Raw genomic sequence first — 19,921 nt, 5'->3', positions numbered from 1 at the left:
CTCGTGCAAAGCTCTGATTCCTTTCCAGATTTGGTTACACTTTATGTCCTTTTTGGTTTGATCCGCTCTTCACTATTTGTATTAGATTTTGGATACACAAACATTTTGGCCTTAGCATCGCTGAAGGACGAAATACATTTGAATTGTTTATGTTATTAGCCATAGTTAAGTTGCTTAAAGCAAGAAGACGGTGTATATCTGAATTTTTATTTGTTTAGCAAGCAAGTATAAATGACATGACATCAAGTGTATCAAGGTAACAGCCATATTACTTCAAACAAAGAATATTCAGCATAAAAATGTTATCAGATGTTTTGTTTTATGTTGACTAAAAGAAAAATGTCTAAGTTCACCAAGCAAATAGTAAATAAATATACAAAGTACATAAAGACAAAAGTGATAAAAACAAAATAACCAGAATATAGGCAAAGGAAATTAGAACAACGTAATCCCCAAATTGGCAAAAGTTAAAGTAAAAGGTATAAAAGTAGTGACTGTTCCATAATTAGTTTTTTTTTTTAATTTACTAGTGACATGTTAACTCTATAATAGATCCACTATCATTCATTTGACTTTATAACCGGATTTGCCATGATATATGCATTTGACTTTAGAATCGCATGGCCAATTGTACCTACATACCTGCAGGTCTGATGATTACCTTCTCAATTCACTCACTTTATTTTGTTTGACGTGAGCTGTTTGTAAAATATCTACTCTTTTCATTCCCCTGATGAGTCTTATGTAGACGAAACGCGTGTCTGGCATACCAAATTATAGGCCGCAGGTATCTTTAGTGAGTTTTACATTATCATATTATATTTCACCTTGCACTGCTATACTTCCTTAATATTGAAGTTTACCAAATGATGTGTGTCCACCCGATATCTTATCAATTTATGTGCGTTTATCAATTTACATATTTATTTTATATTCATTTATTTATAATTATAAACATAATTGAATAAAATTTTTGATCAACGTATGCATTAGTACTTGTCCAAAATATCTAAAATTATAGGTCATCTTCAAAAATTCATTTATGATCCTGTTTTAATGATTACAAATATTTCATTGTATTATACATAGTAATTCTTTCTACATTTTCACAGTGAAAAATTTTATTGTATATGGTCTTACATTTAAAACGAGTGACCATTTAATATAGTGAAAAATATATTAACAAAATTAAACAAAAACACCGAACTCCAAAGTAAATTCAAAAAGGGGGAAATTCATTAAACCAGACAAAACCAAACTCTCGACTATACCAACCAACGGAAAGTCGAGAAAACGACTGTCATATTCATAATTTGGTACAGTATACCATTTTTTTTTCAATTACAATTGCTTCAACAATCTTTTAGAATTATGAATTTATGACAAAATTCTTAACCCAACTGGCAGTTAATCTAGTAGATTTTAGCTAGATATTTTGATATATTTTTCTAAGTATCATTCGTTATCATTACTTTTAAATTAGTTGCATCTTTATATTTTGCTACTATCAATATATTTTATGTTGATAATTGTTCTTACAATTTTAGTGTTATGCCGTTAGTACTCTGTCGATAGTACTCATTTAAATGCAGCTGCTTCCATTTCATTAATAGTAATTATGGTATAATGGTGTTTCTTCGGATCAGTTTACAGGTTCTTCAGTTTCACTTTTATAATGAAACGATTTCTGTTAGCACCTGCTTTGACGTCTACGTCATTTGTTGTGTTTGTGGTTATAAATATCAATAACATTTGTCAATGTCAAACATGCTCTGCTTGGTGGTTGTTTTGGATAAAACTTCTCTGTACTCCTAAAACAGCAAAAAAAACCTACTGTTTTTTTTTAATATCTTCAATGAGTATCCTATATTTGCAAACTAGTATATTTGACAAGATTTGAAATTCAATTGTATCAAATTGTACTCGGTACATTATATGAAGCTCATGCTGAGAAGTCGTATGCTCAAACTACACATAACGTCCCTTTCCTGTACTTATACAAACTACTGTTAATCATCTTTGATCCTGCATATAGAAGTTGTCATTAAAATATGCATTGCTCTACGACTTTCAGGGTTCATCTCTAATAAACATTTTTCCAACGTTTTTTTTTTTTTAACTCTGACATGCCTATGAACTGAGATATGTTTTTTCAACTTCCAAGCTTGAATAATTCATAAGCTCTTATTCATTCCAGCCAATCAAGATATTTACATATATATATTCTTGGATCGAATCTCAAACTTAAAATTATATACAAAAACTAACGATAATCTTACGTTGTTGAACGGGTTATGGATGTCTTGATGACAGGTGAATTATTTTTCGCATTCTAATAACTTATCCTCTGATATTTAAAGTACGTACATCTAAAAAGTGCAAAACACATATAATATCAGCGAATATTCAGTGCCAAATTCGTTGAGCATGGCGTTAAATAAAAAAGGATCTTTTAACTGCATTGAGTTAATAGGTGTGCTGTTAAACAATTAGTGTTTCTACTGCTTCTAAAAGTAAAAACTTCTGAAGTAAGACTTAGTGACTTACCATCATTTTTCTTTTGACAAACAATAAAGATAAGAAGTGTCAAAATTGCAATGATACTAGGCACAGTTACAGCATATACTAGAATCATATTGACAGATGGTGATGTATTGTTCTGTACTGTAGAAATGGTTACAGATTTCATTACTGGCACCTCTACAAATTATAGTAAAAAACGCATAAAATTCCAAATCTTCCATTGAAAAAACAGATGTTGTAATGTTCTTATATGAAATCGTGTAACAAAAATTTATTCATGATTGCCGTTAGCATTATAACTATTCATTAAGTTTCAGATACGTGGACATTCATACACATGAAGTCGAAGAAAGACCATGACCGAAAGCAAAAAGACAGAAAATACAAATAACAGTTCACAACAAAACCAATGATCTAGCAACACAAACATCAACGCGGAGCGTCACCGTGAGCGTCTAAATGCCGCTAAACCTAAACTATGATCGCATATGTTAGTCTGAATTCAAAAGAACACCTGCTTCGTTCAAATTCTATCTCTTATATATAGGTACGGTACCTTAGTAAATGATTAAATGTAAAAAATATTGTGTTACTCAATCGTTTATTTGTCTCTACATTTTCGTCAGCTTTACATCGTGCTTGTTTAAAATTATAACAAAATACGATATTTTATTTCAAAAAGATTGTCTCAATTTTTTTTATTTACAAGATTGGCATCAAAAAGGGAAGTACATTGCAACGAAGTTGGATGCAAATACACATTTTGGCTTGCATTATTGTAGTAAAAGTGTGATAGTAATACTAAATATTGTATTGAGCTTGTTGTATTCAGAACACAATCAGGGATTTTCATATTTCAGCAAAACCGTTGGTCACGTGTTTGTGTGTTTGTTTCGAGTGCGGAGGTCGTGGGTTCGATCCCCAGCCGTGTTAATCCAAAGACTTCAAAATTGGTATGTTGTTCTTCTCCGCTAATCACACAGCGTTTAGAAAAGCAAAGACTGACGGGCACGGGGACCGAATAATGTGTCCCGGTAGAGTGACCTTGTGAATAGACTATTTTCATATTACCGACTTTTGACTCCGGATTATATAATTTGTCGACTGGTTACCTTGGACATCATGGTACCAAGTCAGGTAAGAGCAAGCTAAAGAAGTAAAACCATGCTTTCAATCGGTACAATTTTGGGGGAAAATTACCTGCTTAACATTTTTGTTTCACTACAAAATTATCGGAAAACAGTAAACTTTCCCCTCAAATTACACCGATTATATGTTTGATTTTACTTATTTTGGTTGCTCTTACTTGACCGAGTACCATGATGTCCAAGGTAACCAGTCGACAAATTATATAATCCGGAGACAAAAGTCGGTAATATGAAAATAGTCTATTAGCACGTACAAAATCCGGTTCTGCATGTTGGTCTAATACAAAGCATTATTTGTATTCAATCACATTGACGTATTCTATTCCTGATATGCATGTACTATTTGCCACTGGGCGTTAAACATCAACGTCAGCATTATCAATGTATATCTAAATCGTTTATTGCACAAATATCGCGACAAACCATTGTTGTTACATGTACTAGATATTTGATTTAGGTCTTTAAGTCTCCAACACAATCATCATAATTATCATCATATGACAAACTTGTATACGAAATCACAAAAACCTTACCTATTTGATATATTGAACAAGAGTCGTCACATACATCACATCTTGTCCTCATCTTAAATGATAAAGATAATTATGGCTACGAATAATGAATAGAAACACATTACAATGATAAATTTGCATCGTTACCAATACAGCATTCTCTTAATCCTACTGGAACTACCTTTCTGGTAACCAGACTTTTTAAAAAATAATCGGCAAAAAAACACTTTTTCAACTTTATTTCGACACTCGATGTTTTATGCAAATATATTTATAATGGAGATACCCTGGCAATCTTTGTACACAAATCTTTGTTTATAATAATGATGGCAGAATGTTGATATAAAAAAAAGATAGTGGTATGTTTGGAGAATTGTAAATTTCACAGACTAAGCACTGCTCTGATCAAATAAAAAAATATCTTTAATAAGTCTTATATTCATGCTTTGAAATAGAGCACAAGTTAATTTTACGAATTATGATACTTGCAATATCAAAATCAGGAGATGTACATGTGGTATGATTGCCAATGAGACAACTATTCAACAGATACCAAATGACCCGAAATGATGTTTTGAGAAGATATTAATTTTCATTTGAAAATCTCCAAGCTTGATAGACAGAAATAAAATTTTGAATTATGCCTATTTCAGTTACGAAAAGAAGGAAAAGTGAAACTTTAGTGATACTACAAAACTGGTACAAGAACAAAATACCATACCTCAATAACATACTCTTCTTCTTGGCGTAGATTAACAGGTATAAGCAGGAACTGTTTGAAAAAGAATGTTTTAAAAAGAAATTATTATTTAGTAAATGTGCACCAAAATAAAAATTAATGAAAATTTCTTGTTGCTAAATTTCACTTTGATAGTTGTTGAGGAGATTTCAAAATGAGTCCTAACTTGATATCCTACAGGTCAAGTACCATTAAGATCTTTTAATACCAATTTTGGATTTTTAACCGGTTCTGCTAACCCTTCTGTGTTCAACTGAGATGACTTGTGTTGCTTAGTCATTAGTTTTCTATGTAGTGTTTTTTACCTGTTTGTTTTTTTTGTCGTTAAATTTTTTGCTAGGGTTTCTATTCGACTTTTTTGAAAGTCTCCTTTGTATCTTTTACCTCTTTTTTGACTGTCTAATGAATCGCCCACATGTATAAACAGCAGTAAACAAAACTGTGTTTAGAAATGCATAGACTTACAATATCAATATGAATAAGTATAAAAAGAGATGTGAGGTATACATCAATAAGACAGTAACTCAGCCACACAAAAACCAAAGCACATCTTAAATATGTTTTAAAGTACTAATTACAAGTTTTGCATCATACGTATATCATTAACTTTTCTATCGCACTGTTAATAAGTTCGATAGAAAATTTATTTAAATAACCGATACCTATGTCAAAACTTGTTATTTACATGAGAAAACTCACCTCCAAATTCTGATTCACCTTTTGCTGTTTAGTATATAAAATAGTCGCGCTTCTGTTAAAAACGTCAATTGTGAAATGTAAAGCCCAGTTGCACTTCATAAAAATATCACACTGCCTAAAGTCTAGTTTAATATACTGCCGTGTTTCTAGTCTAGCCTCAGCACAACTGCAGATGCAATCTGTAAAAGGGGGGAAAACCATCATGAGTTGAATTTTATATGAAATTTTCATATTTTTTTTTCAGGAATTTAGCAGAATTTCCTATGGTAATTATTTCAGTAAAGTAAAACTATAAAATGTCATATCAGAAACTTGCAGCTACCATGCATAACCTGCATCTTTCTATGTAACCATGACACATTTCTCTATTATTTTATCTTAATTAAAGCTGTTCGTTTTCTCAGTTGTATTGTTCTACATTTTGTTTAATGATGCCTTAGATAGCTAAATGTATGGTATGGATACAGGTCATTGTTGAGGGCCGCACAGATCACAGTAATTGTATACATCATTGTAACTTTGAACTATTTTGATAGACAGTTGTATAATTAATTGACAATCCTAACACATCATTTTTTTTTATAATAATTAATACATTATAATACAATAAAAATGTTTAAGAAGAACCCTTGTATCAGGAATTCTGTTAACAAACTTATGTTCACGAGCGATTTATTTTCCCGGCTTTCGCGAATAGGAAAATCACGCGAATATAAATCGATGCAAATTATCCATAGATAAACCAACAAAAAAATTAGAAAATCGCGAGAATAAAAATAAATCATCGCGAAATCGACTAAAAATGTGTACAGTAGCTCTGCATCCATTTAACTTGTGTAAATCGAACAAATGTCCAATCCAGACAATAATCACCAGGATCAAAAAGATGTCGTTTTACAAATACATACATGTTCCTGTAACAACCAATACTCACGTTTTATTTTGAGCCAATTGTTGTCAGGCTTCAAACAGTCTAAATTGGACAAGCTTGGGCAGTACAAAAAATCAGTTGAACCTGAAAAGTATTTAGAATGTAAATGTTGGTATAAATCGTGTAACATATTCAGAAATAATTTCTTTGTAATCTTATTTAAATTTTTAAAAGGTACGTGAATGTTTAACAGAAAGACTTCACTTTCATGAATAAACCAACAAAAAATAAGAAAATCGCGAAAAAAAATAAATCGCCGCGAAATCGACTAGAAATACCATTAAAAACGTTCATTTAAAAGTTTATGAGGAATCACTTTTTAGGACGCCTATTTCATTAAGCAATATATTCTTCGATATAATTCCTCTTGGCTAGACATCGGGTCGATAGGTGATATAACTGGTGCTCGCCCGGAGTGCGCGAGGCCATGTTTTTTTTTCTACGGATATGTAAAAAAAAGACATTAAGATTAGCATTTGCCGTTTCTGCATCATAAACGCTACACTAATGAATGTGAAAGAAGACCAGTGCTCTCGGATTCAGAATAGTTTGTACCTAGAGAAAAGACGTCTTCCTGTCACTTGTTATCTTGGCAGCTAGCAAGTTGAAATACTACTATGTCTGTCTATCTAGTATATTTTTACTATCTTACCTTGAATACATCGAACAGTAAAAATATGCAGGATTATATACGAAAGCATTCTCCATTGGGACTTTTTAACCGGAAAGGAAACTAATGTTGCCATTCTAACTAACTAACTGTATCATTGGTTACTGAAGTTTGCCTACAAAAATAAATGAAATAAACTGTTGACACGGATATATGTTTCGCTGGTATATTGATAATTTAAAGAAAGTGTTGAAATTAAAATGGCAATACTTTTAACATGTTTACTATGCAACATTCAAAGTCAATGAACAGTGATTGACGGTACATGACATAATAATCTCCGTGGAAATGAAAAGCCAACCATGATACAACTACATACCAAATGCCATTGACTTATCATAAGTGGTTCCCTTTACTCTGACCTAAACACAACCTTCAACATGTAAACTATGCAAAAGTTTTGTAAGTAAATGAACCTTGATGAGTGGGCTGGGCCATATAATCTCCATGGAAATGAGACATGCAACTACCATTTACAATTGCATACCAAATATCTTTGACCTTCCATTAGTGGTTCCCCATAAACTGATTTAATTACGAACTGAAATTGACGAAGCGGGAAACAGCACGTCTGGGTCGTTTTTTTTAATTTACCAAAGCGAGACAAACCTCTTCTACAGTTTTCTAGGAAAATATAAATTTAATGGAAATTCAACATGTACAGTATAACCTAGACAGTTTTTGTTCGTTCTTGTTTGTTTTGGTTCGCTTGCTTTTTTTGCTGACTTTTCTATGTGTTATTCCTCTGTTAAATGTTAAATCCTACTTAATTCAACAAAATTCTGAAAACTTAGGTGTTCGAACTCGGCCTTTATTGAAACTGTGGGTTTGTTGGGACTCCGCGAGCAGATGAGTTATGTTCTATGTATATTGACGAATTTCATGTTCCTGTAAAAAATGCTGAAATAAAATTATTGTGTAATTCAATACAAGCATGAATTAATTTAGTAAATTTCTTTCTTTATGTAACGTCTAGGTGCAAAATTAGTTATCAACTTTCAAACAGAAAATTATGAAATATTAATTTAACTAATAACGAATGTCTTTTATATATCTTACTATGCATCAGTGTGTTGACTGTCCTGTCTCGCCATGTGTTATCGTATGCATGTTTGCATTTATGTTGTCGTTTTGCACACCTGTATGTGTCTAAGATTGTGAAGGAAATATAGAACCTTGATCGTACATGTATATATGCAGCATTGTTTTATGAGCAAGAGAAAATTACTTACCTACTTGAAAGTCAGCAAAATTTTATGATTATTGATCCATTATGGATATCTATATAGCATAAAGCAAAAGATATCATCTTGAAACTAAATATAAATCGTGACAAGAGACACTAAGTAACACACTTAGAGAAGGATATATTGTATCAATTCTTGACACTAAATTACTAAGGCAAAGTACGCTACCAAAATGTTCATTGTGTGTGTGCATTGAATAAGCATTCACTTGTTTTTTAAACAATAAGCAAATGATAAGTATGTCAACAAACAGCAAACCGATTCACTCTATTGAAACAAAAGTGTATCTTGATAAGTCAATTAGTTTAGTAAAAGGTGTACAAGAAATGCATTTAAGTGGAAAGAATTTTAAAACCGCAGATCACTACTGATAATTAGTATGTAATCATTATTTCCGCTCGCTTTCTCGGTCATACCAGCAGGTGATTATAGAATCTGATTTTAAGATGTTTTGTTTTCTTTTTTCTAAAACTGTAGCGGATCATACTTTAAAATAAAATAATACAGTCAAGTATGTACAAAGTAAAAGAGAGGCTAAAGATACCAAAGGGGCATTCAAACTCATAAGTCGAAAATAAACTGACAACTCCTTGGCAAAAAAAGAAAAATACCAAAAGACAAACATAGAAACTAAAAACCGACCAACACGAACCCCACCAAAAACTTGTCAGATGCTCCGGAAGGGTAAGCAGATCCGGCTCCACATGTGACTCCTTCGTGTTACTCCTACAAAATACCTTGATAAGTTTTATCAAGTGATTAGACATCACGCAATAGCGGATTGGTTATTGACCCTTATCAAAACCCAAGACATCAACAAATTCTAGACCATTGCGTCTTGGGCGGCGCAGATTTTCAATGGAACTCTACGAGAAAGGTCACAATTTTTCTGGTTTCAAATTCGAGTGCGCACACGTTTGGATTTTCATGGACACAGTGCATGGTAAAAGACCATTTACGAAGATTTTTTATTCGAGGCTGGTCCATTCGGGAATAGTGTATGTACAACTTATTGATTTTTTTTAAGTAACAGAAGTTAACAAAACTTTTAAAGCATATTGTGAATTACTGAATGAGAAAATAGAAAGTTTTCATTTTCATTTTAATCATATGGATATTTTTAAGATTTAAACTAGGATTTGCACATATCTTTCATGTCATATTTTTAAACATCTGCAGCGAATGCATATTTACAAGTATATCTGAATCTGATCTAAATTATCTAATTTATTCAGAATTTTCTTCACTATCTCTCCGATGCATGAAATTAATAATTAATACAAAAGGTAGGTTCTGTCAGTTAGGTCGACAGGTATGAAGGCCGGGGAATTTGGACTGCCCTGGAAAATGGGTGTTTGTTGGATAGGGGCAGAACATTTGGTCTTGAAATTAACAGTCTGCGAACCCTCAAATGAATGTTTCAAAAGATTCCTTGGCGTACAATGAGCGTTGCTCTCCAGTCGTATTGAAATCCATCCCAGATCTCCTTGTTGTCGAGTCGGCGACGATGTCCACAGTTGCGCGAAGCGAGATATATATAACGATCTTATATTCCGCCATCAGCGTCGTCGGCGTTATCAACACAGGTTTAGGGTCAATCTAAACTTCACCAGTGGCATTTTATGAAATTCGAACAGAAGCTTTTTCATGATCAGAAGACAATATCCAGACGGCAAAAGTTTGAAAATATTTTTTTCTTTCATTCTACTGATAAACTGAACTGAATCTTTTTTTTTAATATAGAACAAGAACAAGAACATATGTTATTACCAATTAAGGGCCCACAAGGGGCATAAAGAGCATGTACAAGGAAAAAGAACATTGATTAGCATAGATACATAGAATTTAAATACACAATCACAATACAATTAGACTGTAATAAAGCCCTTGGTTTATAGTATATAATATAGTTACATGAAAAATAAATAGATCTAACTCATATATATATGCATGTCCCAAGTTAGGGGCCTGTAATTCAGTGGTTATCTTTATGTATAAACCCATACATCTATGGTTCATGTCTGTCAAAAACCCACTATACTTGCTTTAAAATATAAATGGAAATGATATGAATTTGGCCGTTAGTTTTCTCGTTTGAATTGTCTCAGATTTTTTATGTCGCGACCTTTTATAGCCGGTATAGGTTTTCTCATTGTAAAAGACCGTATGGTTGTAGTATGCTTACATCCACTTCGTTTGATCTTTGATGGATAGTTGTCTCATTGGCAATCCTACCACATCTCCTTGTTTTTATACTAGTTCTTTTTGAAAACTTTTTTTTGTATCAGGTAACACTTTGAATGAAGTTTAAAAAATTTCTGTCTTTTTTCTGATAAATGGACTTTTTTTTGCAGGAAACATTTAGATACAGTCTTGGGTTAAAGGTATTTGGTGAAAACTTCATAGAATTGTATTGAACTTTGCGCGACAAATCCATGGCAGTATAATCAATTCGTTGATTGTGACCACGGTCATTATCTGGTAGAAACAGACTAGGGTTACAGTTTTCAGACATCAATAGCTCTGTTAAACCTCCATGCAATGTTTATTCTTTATTGATTAACTGATAAAATGTGACAAATTATTTCTCACAATTAATGTTTTTCAATGGGGAACGTGAGGGTACCCAAACTGCACCTATTTTGACATTTTTTTCCCTCTTACGTTAATTTGTGGAACCGGCAAAAGTTTCCATTCTGTGTTCAATAAAATTAAGAATGGAAACGGGAGCATTTTTTAGATGTATCCTAAATTACAATATAGTTGGAATCCATACTGAATCATTGAAAAAGTGTTAGAACCGACATATCAACGATTAATGATTCTGAAATGAAGAGTATCTAAATGGCACCCATGCTTATTTTTGTGCACGATTTGACAATAGCCGAAGCCATGTTTGTTATACTTTTTGAATAACGGAATGTTTGTGGTATATTCTAATTTCTCATTCTTAAAAGTAGACTTTTTGTAGACGTCGCATGGAACGTTTCCGTAAATTTTACTGTTTTCGCTGGAGACTTTATCTTTATATATATAATGTGACTGTTTTGTGTATATTTTAGGTGGATCATTGGTATATATTTCCTCAGATATAATTTTCTTAGACTTTGCCAGAATGTAGATTTTTCTATGCTTTTTTTCGAAAATATAATAAAAAGTATGGGTCAGCGTGCTTTTTTTCAAGCTACAAGTCGTGCAAAATTGCCCAAATTTGCATAGATTGCTCATGGAAAAAAAACCCACTTTTTTATGAATAAAAAGAAATCTATGAGATCGAATTTTGAAATAAAATTTGAGAAGATATGTTTTAAAATATGCTTTAAAAAAATGAAAAGAAAAAATGGTGTCATCGACCTTGTTTTCTTGCAACAAGTAAAAATTGAAAATTTCTCTTTCATTCCTTTATAAAAAAATTCCCTAATTTGAGTTATTTCCCCTTAAATGGCTAAGTTGACAATTTGATTCGAACAAACACAAATATGTAGTATTTGATAAATCAGTCTTAATAATGCAATACTTCAATGATTTTGTTTTATTCCAATAATAAAACAGTATAACCCATTTATTACCAAGCTGTCTCAAAATTTGCAGATTTAAGCAAAGAACTGAACTGCTATTTTACAATCCAATATGGCGATATACAGTTAATCTTTTGTTTTCTACTAAGCTATGTTTAAACAAGGATTTACAAATCCTTGATTTAATATAAACAAATCCTTGGTTTAAAGACCGTGCATAATGACAAATGATAAAAATGCGAATTGTTTAGTCCATTAGAAAATCTATAAGATTCCCTCTGCTTTTTAGCGAAAAGGAAGCAATTTTGGGTACTCGGGGCAATTTGGGTACTGTGATGTTAGCCTAATGCTACCAAAAAAAAATCATTATTATGTGTTCCAGTTTATTAGTTCGTTATGGTTCTATACGTATAGTTTCTTATTGGTTATAAGTCGCATTTTAAGACAATTGTCTCCCTTCAATGTTGCTTCCGGTTATAAGAAAAAAATACAAAAATGAGAGCAAAATGATTTCTAAAGACAAGTAATCCTTGATTTTCTTTCAAAATGGGACAAAAAGTATCTGGCTTAACCAACAAAGTAACAAGATCTGTTTCTTCGTTATTTTCCCACTCAGACGAGACACCAGAATCATCTCTTGCTATACAAAGAGCAACTCCGTTCGTCTATAAAAGAACAAGGTTGGTCTAAATAGATTAAAGTGTGTTGTTTGAAGACCGTATATCCCCCTCTAAATGCACTCTGTCCATTTGTATCCGATGTTTACCTTCTCCCTGACGTATTCCCAATATCTCATTTTAATATGAGGCAGGCATTACCTGTGAAAGGGGACGAAGTCTATATATTTTTTTTTTTTTAATTCAAACATATTTTAAGTTCTAAATCTGTTAAAAAATAAATGGAAAAGACCGGAAGAAGGAAGTAGATTTCTGCGCAAATGCGGGAATTAAAAAAAGTTAACGATTTTGAGTTCATTAGTACAATGAAAATTTCGGGAAATTTCCTGATTTTGATTTTTTTTTTTATTGATTTTTCTACTGTAATAGGGGACTTTGTCCCCTTATAACATGCAAAATATATTTTTTTTAAACCAAATATAAATCTTCTGGACATGCTGGATATGTACATGTAGCACTAGTCAAAATAGTTATGACGTCTTGAAAGGCTATTTTACGTAGGAAGGAGTCACAGCAAAAAAATAAAATAGCCTTTCAAGACATCGTAATTATTTGGACGAATGTAGCACCTGCCCCATATCAATCATCATGTCCATATCACAAAATTATTAAATTGATTAGTTTCTTTATGATTTTTTAGAGATCATGACTACAATATTTTTGGAGATAAAATTCAGAAACCACTTTCAAAAGATCTTTGTGAGTCCTGGTACAGGACATCTCGTACCTTTGCCAACTCGTATCTTTACCAATTTGTACCCATTTTTGCAGCATTATTATTTATCATTTAATAAGATAAATCATACTCTTAATGGTTATTTTGTTATAATTGATCTTGTTCCAGACATGTATAGTTTGCATGTCTCTGATCTAGAGCCGTAAACAAAAATAAATTATTTAACAAACATGATGGCTTTGTTTCGAATGCAGCTTTAAAAATCTCTCTAATTGTGAAGTAAAGCATTTATCAGTTATTTCCTTATTGGTACCGTAAATGAGGGAATGGCCACTTCATCTTGAGCTTGAACATGTTGAAATCTGAAGAGAATTTTGGAAAATTATTTTTTTTCTGATTATTTCGTTGGGTTAAAGAAGTCTTTTTTAGTTCATCGCTGAGGTATTAACCATCTTTTTGATATCATAAAGCTACTACAAGAATTAAACAAATCCAAATGTTTTACATATTAGCTAGTTAACTGATAATTATTTAACAAAACATTCAATGCATTTTACTGAATTTAAAATCTCAATCTTTAAAGCCATATTTGTTTCTTTTCAGTGAAAATAGTGATTTTAAGAGTATACCTCTTGAGTCAATGAATAGAATTTGATATTATGCTGTATTTATTACTTTCTTACTAAGAAATTGACAAAATTGGTCTTTCTTTTCCCCCTAATTTGCAAGACAAATTATATTCACACTTTCAAGAATGGAGTAAGTATCATGATAGAGAAGCCCTAGAGCTTCAAGACTTTTTCCTTTGCATGTTTTTTCATCATCTTTAAATTTGTTAAAAAATCTAACAATTGTTTTTCTTTCAGTTCCATGTTTTTTGATGAAGAAGGTGACCTTGCTCATGAATTTTACGAGGAGGTATTTGATGCTGGCCATTCAAGAATGAAAAGACAGTATAAAAATTTAAGACCACAGGTAGTTATAGCCTTCAACTTGTTCAATGAATGTTTCTTTTTCAATAATCAGTGATAATAGTTATACTTTTGTTTTTCAGAGTGAATTTGCAAGTATGGGCCTGGCTGGTCATACACAAAATTTATTTGTGCTGTGTACAAACTAAAAGAGTAATTCTAAAATCATTTCAATTGCAGATATCATTAAACACACTTGTAAACTGTCTGGGGAATTACTTACTGAAACAGTTAATAATTTTTATATTATTCCGGGGAATTTCGAATAATGTGTCTTACACAGAAAGTTTTTCATAAACTTAAAACAATGAATGTTTTTATTTTACAAAAATGTTTTATTTAACAAAATAAGAGATAAGAAGATATATTGTGCTCTTTCTTTCACTTTTTCACATTTAAACAGAATCTATATATTTCTATCAAATTGATTTAGTGAATTTTAAATATACACCTGAATGATTTAAGATTGGAAATAGAGATATATAACTCAAAGTCACGTTTGCTATTACACATACATACATTTGTACATGAACATGATGAATGTACAATTATCTAGGTAATAGGAAGAAAGGGTTTTATGAACCAGATAGAAAGCATTCATGTACAAATTTTATTTTCATTATTTAACAATAGCATATACATAAAAGCAGAGATAAACTGAATGGGAGTGTGATAAATGGTTTATTTGACTTTGTGTGATAAATCTGGATAATTATAAGTTGAGTTTTACCCTCAGTGAGCCTTGAGGAATGAAACTCATGTACATGCACATTGAAACGACAAGGCAATATTGACACATCTTTTCATCAAATACATTTTAAAGTAAAATACTGGTAACTAATTGGAATTGAAAACTTAAGTTTAATTCCTATAAAAAGTAACAGAACACATCTGGTATGTTAGAAGGAAATAGACATATATACTAATGATTCAATACTATTCTTTGGGTACAAATTTTGATAAATTTCATTAGTAAAGGTGAACAATTGTATTTATGTGCTCAACTGAAAGCAAACTTTTTATAGGTTTGTATGCAAAATTTGTCAAAATTGTGATATCAAATATCCATGAAAGTAGCTTTTATCCTCAAACCACCAGAACAAATAAGTCTGCAGTATCAAGCTTCACAAATGTTACTGTGTTTAAAAATACCACAGAAATTTGATATCCGATGATTAAATATAAACACAACATAAAGGGAATTCTAATCAATTATTTTCTTGTCAAGATTTACAAGTTTATACTTTTCAACATAAGAAAGGGTAAAAGAAACTAAGAGAGTAAGTCGAAAAAAACACACAACAACATGGTTGAATGACAAAGAGGAACAAATAACAATCCACAGAATACCAAACCAAACCATAAAAAATCCTTAGGATTGAGCAACATGAACCCTGCGAAAACCATAGGTTAACTAAAGTGCTTCAGAAGGGTTGGAAGTGCCTGCTCCACTGGTAATTCATATACAAAACTCATTTAAAATCTACTTGATAGAACATTATGGATTCCAGTAAGAACAAAACAAACTTTAACAATCATACCTTGTGGATGGTTGGCATATTGTAAACAACATAATTCCAGCAAGCAATTTATTTTTCGCAATTATTACAAGTAAAAAGAAACATGAATACAGATTGTCTCAAATATGTCAAAGACAAGAAAACTAAAGAAGGAACTCTTGAAAAATACAACATTGAAAAGGGCAAAAAGCTAAAATAAGTTGGATTGAATGATTATACTGTTCTATAATCAGATAATAATATTTTAATAAAACTTTAAATTTTACATTTTACATTGTAATTCCATTTTCAAAGGTTAATGGAAGTTTTTAGCCTGTTACTTGAAATTCTTACTATAAAAGTCAATTCATCTGCAGTTAACATTGAAAATTATAGATATATAAGAAGTTATTGCTTATATTTTATTTATTTATTTGTTGCAGGGAGAGGTAGAGTTACCATATCCAAAACTACATCCAGATTTACCTATTGTGATGTGTGAAGCCATTCGGTGATGAACTTTGAACTTTAGTATTAGGTTAAATCTCAATCTATATGTGTTGTATCAAAATAGCATAGCAAAACTACCACAGGACTACAGTGCCCCTGCACAATGTCCGTCATTTACTGCCATTAAAGTCATTTTTGTGTATTGCTTAGAGTACATTGATCATAGTAATTATGATATTAGTTGCAGGAAAAAAATCATGTAGAAATTTGGTAAAATCAAAATTCATGTTGTAGCTGAAAGAGACGATCACACATGATTTTTAATAGTTCAATATAGTTTTCTATCTAAAAAAATGAGACATGTTCTAACATTTTATAACTTGTCACAGCATATTTAAGGGACCATATATATGAATTTAATATTTTAAACTATTTTTTTGGCCATAATGTTATTTTACAAAGAACTATGAAAGTTAATTTAAGTCTCAATGTACTTTGAAAAAAAGATGATACAAAATGGATTTAAATTTTAGATTGAAAAAAACATAAAGAAAATTATAAATTATTCCTATTATTTATCTACTAGTGTACTTTGGTAAAGAATAGGAATGTGAAAGATGATGTGAGCCAGTATCTTATTTATCACATTTAAGTATGAGCAGTGTTTTCCCTTGTATGCTTGCTATAAGGTCTGGTGAAGAACACTGAGATGTAATATGAATTCACTAGCTATTTTATGTTTCTGTTTCAAATGCTATATCGTGAGTTTAAAATAACAACAAGTAACAACAAAGTTTTTTTTTCATATATTTTTCTTGATAGCACTAATTTTGCAGCTTAAACATCATTCCATAGTTTATAAATCTCCATCATTCCATTTTAAAATTTCTGAAAGCCTTTTAGAACATATACAATTGAAAATCTAAAGTTGTCTCAGGGCAAATACAAATGTTATTATTTGTTTAAAGATTCTCTCGAATTAAAACGTTTTAATTTTAAACTTTAATCAGTTCCTGCTTACCAAAAATGTTAAAAACCAGTAACTAGTTTTCATTTTGTATCAGATGATGTTATAAATAAACCAATCTAACCATATGATAAAAATGATATTTATTGAAAGTCTGTTTAAAAGTTGATTTTGCAACTATTGTGATACCATAATGTATTTGTGATATTTAAGAATTTTGTCGTCATAGCTCTCATCTTTTGTAAATAAACATTGTGTGAATGCATGAATTGTGAATAAGGGAAGTAGTTTGTCATTATATTAATGTACTATCCATGCTGTATTGATGTCTGTTGTGATTATTATACCTCGTTCTGTTTTACGTGTAAAGAGAGCTTTACTATTACTTTGTTAAAATTTGTTACCGTGTAACAAACATGTATAATGTAAGGTCGTAGTGTTGTCAACAGAAACTTGTTTTTGCATTTCTTTGTCAATATTCAATAAGACATCATTATTTGTGCAGCTGAGAGAATTTTTTTTTCAAGGTAATCTTACATGAAAAAGGTTAACTAACTGACATCAATCTTTACTTAAGAATTCAATTCTTCTTTTCATAGCTTTATTTGGTTGTAAAAGCATTCACTGAAGCACATTTGGTATGGAAGTGTTTTATTCCAAATATGTGCAAGAGTTAACACTTTTACAACCCTGTGAAACTTTAAAAAAAAGTATTGAATTGGCCCCGTGGTATCTTCTTTCTTTTATAAGTAAATTTTAATGCTGAAAACAGAAAATTATGAGCTAAATCAAGCCTGTGTATCTTTTTAATTTTGTCAGCAGGAGGACATGAAAGAGGGCATTAAAACAGCATGTGCTTGTTGTCTGCCATTCAAGTTGTCGTAATCTTTATGAAACATCATTGTAATGTAATTTTAATTTATAAGGATGCAAGTGTTTTTTAATACAGATATCTAAATATACTGACTGCCAATATTCTTCAACTGTCTTCTGTAATAAAAAAAATGTTACTGGAATATTTGTAATTATCTTCCTTTTCTTAAAACTCTGCATTTTACCTAGCTTTTATATTTTCTGATTATCTTATCTGACAGTGCCAAAAAGTTGTTTTCTGGAAACTCTTATATTTGCAAGTTTTTCTTTATTTTATCAGATCTCTTTCATGTCAAATGATATGACAATCAAAATACACCATCAATTCACAGCTAATATTTACATTTTCTCAAAGCATTTATTCAGACTTTTGAAAATTTGATCAATAATGGAACCCTGCAACTTTTAATCTGGAGTAAAATGAACACAAAATGTACCTTTTCTTTTTACTTTTGATAACTTTGTGTTAGGATTTAAATATTAATTTGTAAGGACTACACTAAGCAAAAGTTATAGTCCTTTTGTTATAGTTTTCAATGCTGTCAGTTTGAATAATTAGAAATCAATATTGAAGATAGAATTCTGCATTTTTTTTTTATGTTCAGTATGAAAAATTGTTTTTGTCTATTTTTATTTCATTTTTAGAAAAGTCCTTCTTTCAAGTTAATCATTTTGTATTTTTTAAATTATTGACTGTTGATTATCTCCCTTTGTGCAGTTTCCAGTGTGAAGTTGTGACAGAAAGTTGATATCATTTTGTAAAATTAATTCATTATACATGTATTGATTTGTCAAATTCATTTGTATTTCATTTGAATGTTTACTAGTCACAAATTAAATACCTTATACTTACAAATGTATATGATGTGTTAGTTGTGTTTAAAAGTCTCTAGAATTATTTGTAATTTATAGTAAATGTTTGATGCAATTATTTAATACAATTTTTGTAAGTCTTTGTTTTATGTTTAAAATATATAGAATAAGATTTTGTTCTTATATTTCAGAATAAAAATCATGGAAAACTGATTGTTTTGCCTTTGATATGAAGGTGTTCTGTAATTTAGACTCCTTAGAGGAAAAAAAATATCATAAGCCGGAGTGGTTTTTCTTTGTATATTAGGGATAAATTGACTTAGTTTGTCTAAAAAACAATCATAAAATGTAATAAAAGTTAGCTGAAGCTTTTTTTTATGATTAAGAGATGTTTGAAGCAAAATTGGGAATTTTGTTTTCTATTTTTCTGTATTTTACTGATAATTAAGTGTACTTATTTTTTTGCAGTCAACATTATACTTTACACTGACAGCAGCCAGCTTAGACAAGACACAGGATTCTGCAAAACCCTTAAAAAAAAATTACAAAAAGAAAAAGGCATACGCTTACTTTAATTATTCATCTATGTTTAATTGCCTCTCTACAGAAAAAATTTGTATCTTCAAAAGGTTTTTGTACATAAATGGAACTTTTATATTTTTCTCAGCAACTACAAGTCATACTCTCTTGATATAAAATTATTTGATTTTTTTTTCAACAAAAGAGTTGGGTCTTAGTGATACATTAGTCTATAGCATTATGTTGGAGTTGACAAGAGACCATGTTTTTTTATACCTACATCCACTTCCCCATTGAGTGGCTTGGGCAAATATTGGTCATGTCAGTCATTCTGACATCAAACAGTTTTCCAGACTTTTCATAGTTACACCTGTAAATATTGATCTGATTTTTATACGACCGCAAAAATTAAAAATTTTTTGGTCGTATATTGGTATGACGTTGGCGTCGTCGTCGTCGTCGTCGTCGTCCGGCGTCGTCTGGCGTCGT

At 30.9% G+C, this 19,921-nt stretch overlaps 2 protein-coding genes across 3 annotated transcripts; one reads left to right on the top strand and one right to left on the bottom strand.

The window, feature by feature from the left end:
* Positions 1-193: 193 nt before the first annotated feature.
* LOC127720800 (uncharacterized) lies at positions 194-8,589 on the bottom strand. Of its 2 annotated transcripts, none has more exons than XM_052227554.1 (8): positions 8,455-8,589; positions 7,205-7,337; positions 6,556-6,636; positions 5,622-5,800; positions 4,905-4,955; positions 4,205-4,256; positions 2,548-2,700; positions 194-1,811 (listed from the first exon to the last, which is right to left on the bottom strand). In XM_052227554.1, the coding sequence occupies exons 2-8, from the start codon at positions 7,296-7,298 to the stop codon at positions 1,762-1,764; spliced, it is 660 nt and encodes a 219-aa protein (XP_052083514.1). In that variant the 5' UTR covers positions 7,299-7,337; positions 8,455-8,589; the 3' UTR covers positions 194-1,761. The 2 variants fall into 2 exon arrangements, with proteins under 2 accessions (XP_052083514.1, XP_052083521.1); XM_052227561.1 differs by lacking the exon at positions 8,455-8,589 and adding an exon at positions 8,282-8,425.
* Positions 8,590-12,449: 3,860 nt separating this feature from the next.
* LOC127720840 (tumor suppressor candidate 2-like) lies at positions 12,450-19,124 on the top strand. Its single transcript, XM_052227592.1, has 3 exons — positions 12,450-12,667; positions 14,207-14,315; positions 16,254-19,124. Exons 1-3 carry the CDS (start codon positions 12,534-12,536, stop codon positions 16,323-16,325), a joined length of 315 nt encoding a protein of 104 aa, XP_052083552.1. The 5' UTR covers positions 12,450-12,533; the 3' UTR covers positions 16,326-19,124.
* Positions 19,125-19,921: the final 797 nt, after the last annotated feature.

This window comes from Mytilus californianus, unplaced genomic scaffold (assembly GCF_021869535.1).
Source record: "Mytilus californianus isolate M0D057914Y unplaced genomic scaffold, xbMytCali1.0.p SCAF_1, whole genome shotgun sequence".
Lineage (NCBI taxonomy): Eukaryota > Metazoa > Mollusca > Bivalvia > Mytilida > Mytilidae > Mytilus > Mytilus californianus.
The sequence above is the reverse complement of the archived record's forward strand: the minus strand, read 5'-3'. Positions and strand labels throughout refer to the sequence as shown.

What these genes read in the sequence shown, in the direction of transcription:
- LOC127720800 (XM_052227554.1), bottom strand. Translation starts at nt 7,298, where the DNA reads ATGGCAACATTAGTTTCCTTTCCGGTTAAAAAGTCCCAATGGAGAATG. An exon ending in AGGTGAATCAGAATTTGGAG is followed by an intron (nt 4,956 to 5,621) that starts GTGAGTTTTCTC and finishes TTTTTCAAACAG; the next exon opens with TTCCTGCTTATACCTGTTAA. An exon ending in AAGAAGAGTATGTTATTGAG is followed by an intron (nt 4,257 to 4,904) that starts GTATGGTATTTT and finishes TTATCATTTAAG; the next exon opens with ATGAGGACAAGATGTGATGT.
- LOC127720840 (XM_052227592.1), top strand. Translation starts at nt 12,534, where the DNA reads ATGGGACAAAAAGTATCTGGCTTAACCAACAAAGTAACAAGATCTGTT. An exon ending in TTCGTCTATAAAAGAACAAG is followed by an intron (nt 12,668 to 14,206) that starts GTTGGTCTAAAT and finishes TTTTTCTTTCAG; the next exon opens with TTCCATGTTTTTTGATGAAG. An exon ending in ATAAAAATTTAAGACCACAG is followed by an intron (nt 14,316 to 16,253) that starts GTAGTTATAGCC and finishes TATTTGTTGCAG; the next exon opens with GGAGAGGTAGAGTTACCATA.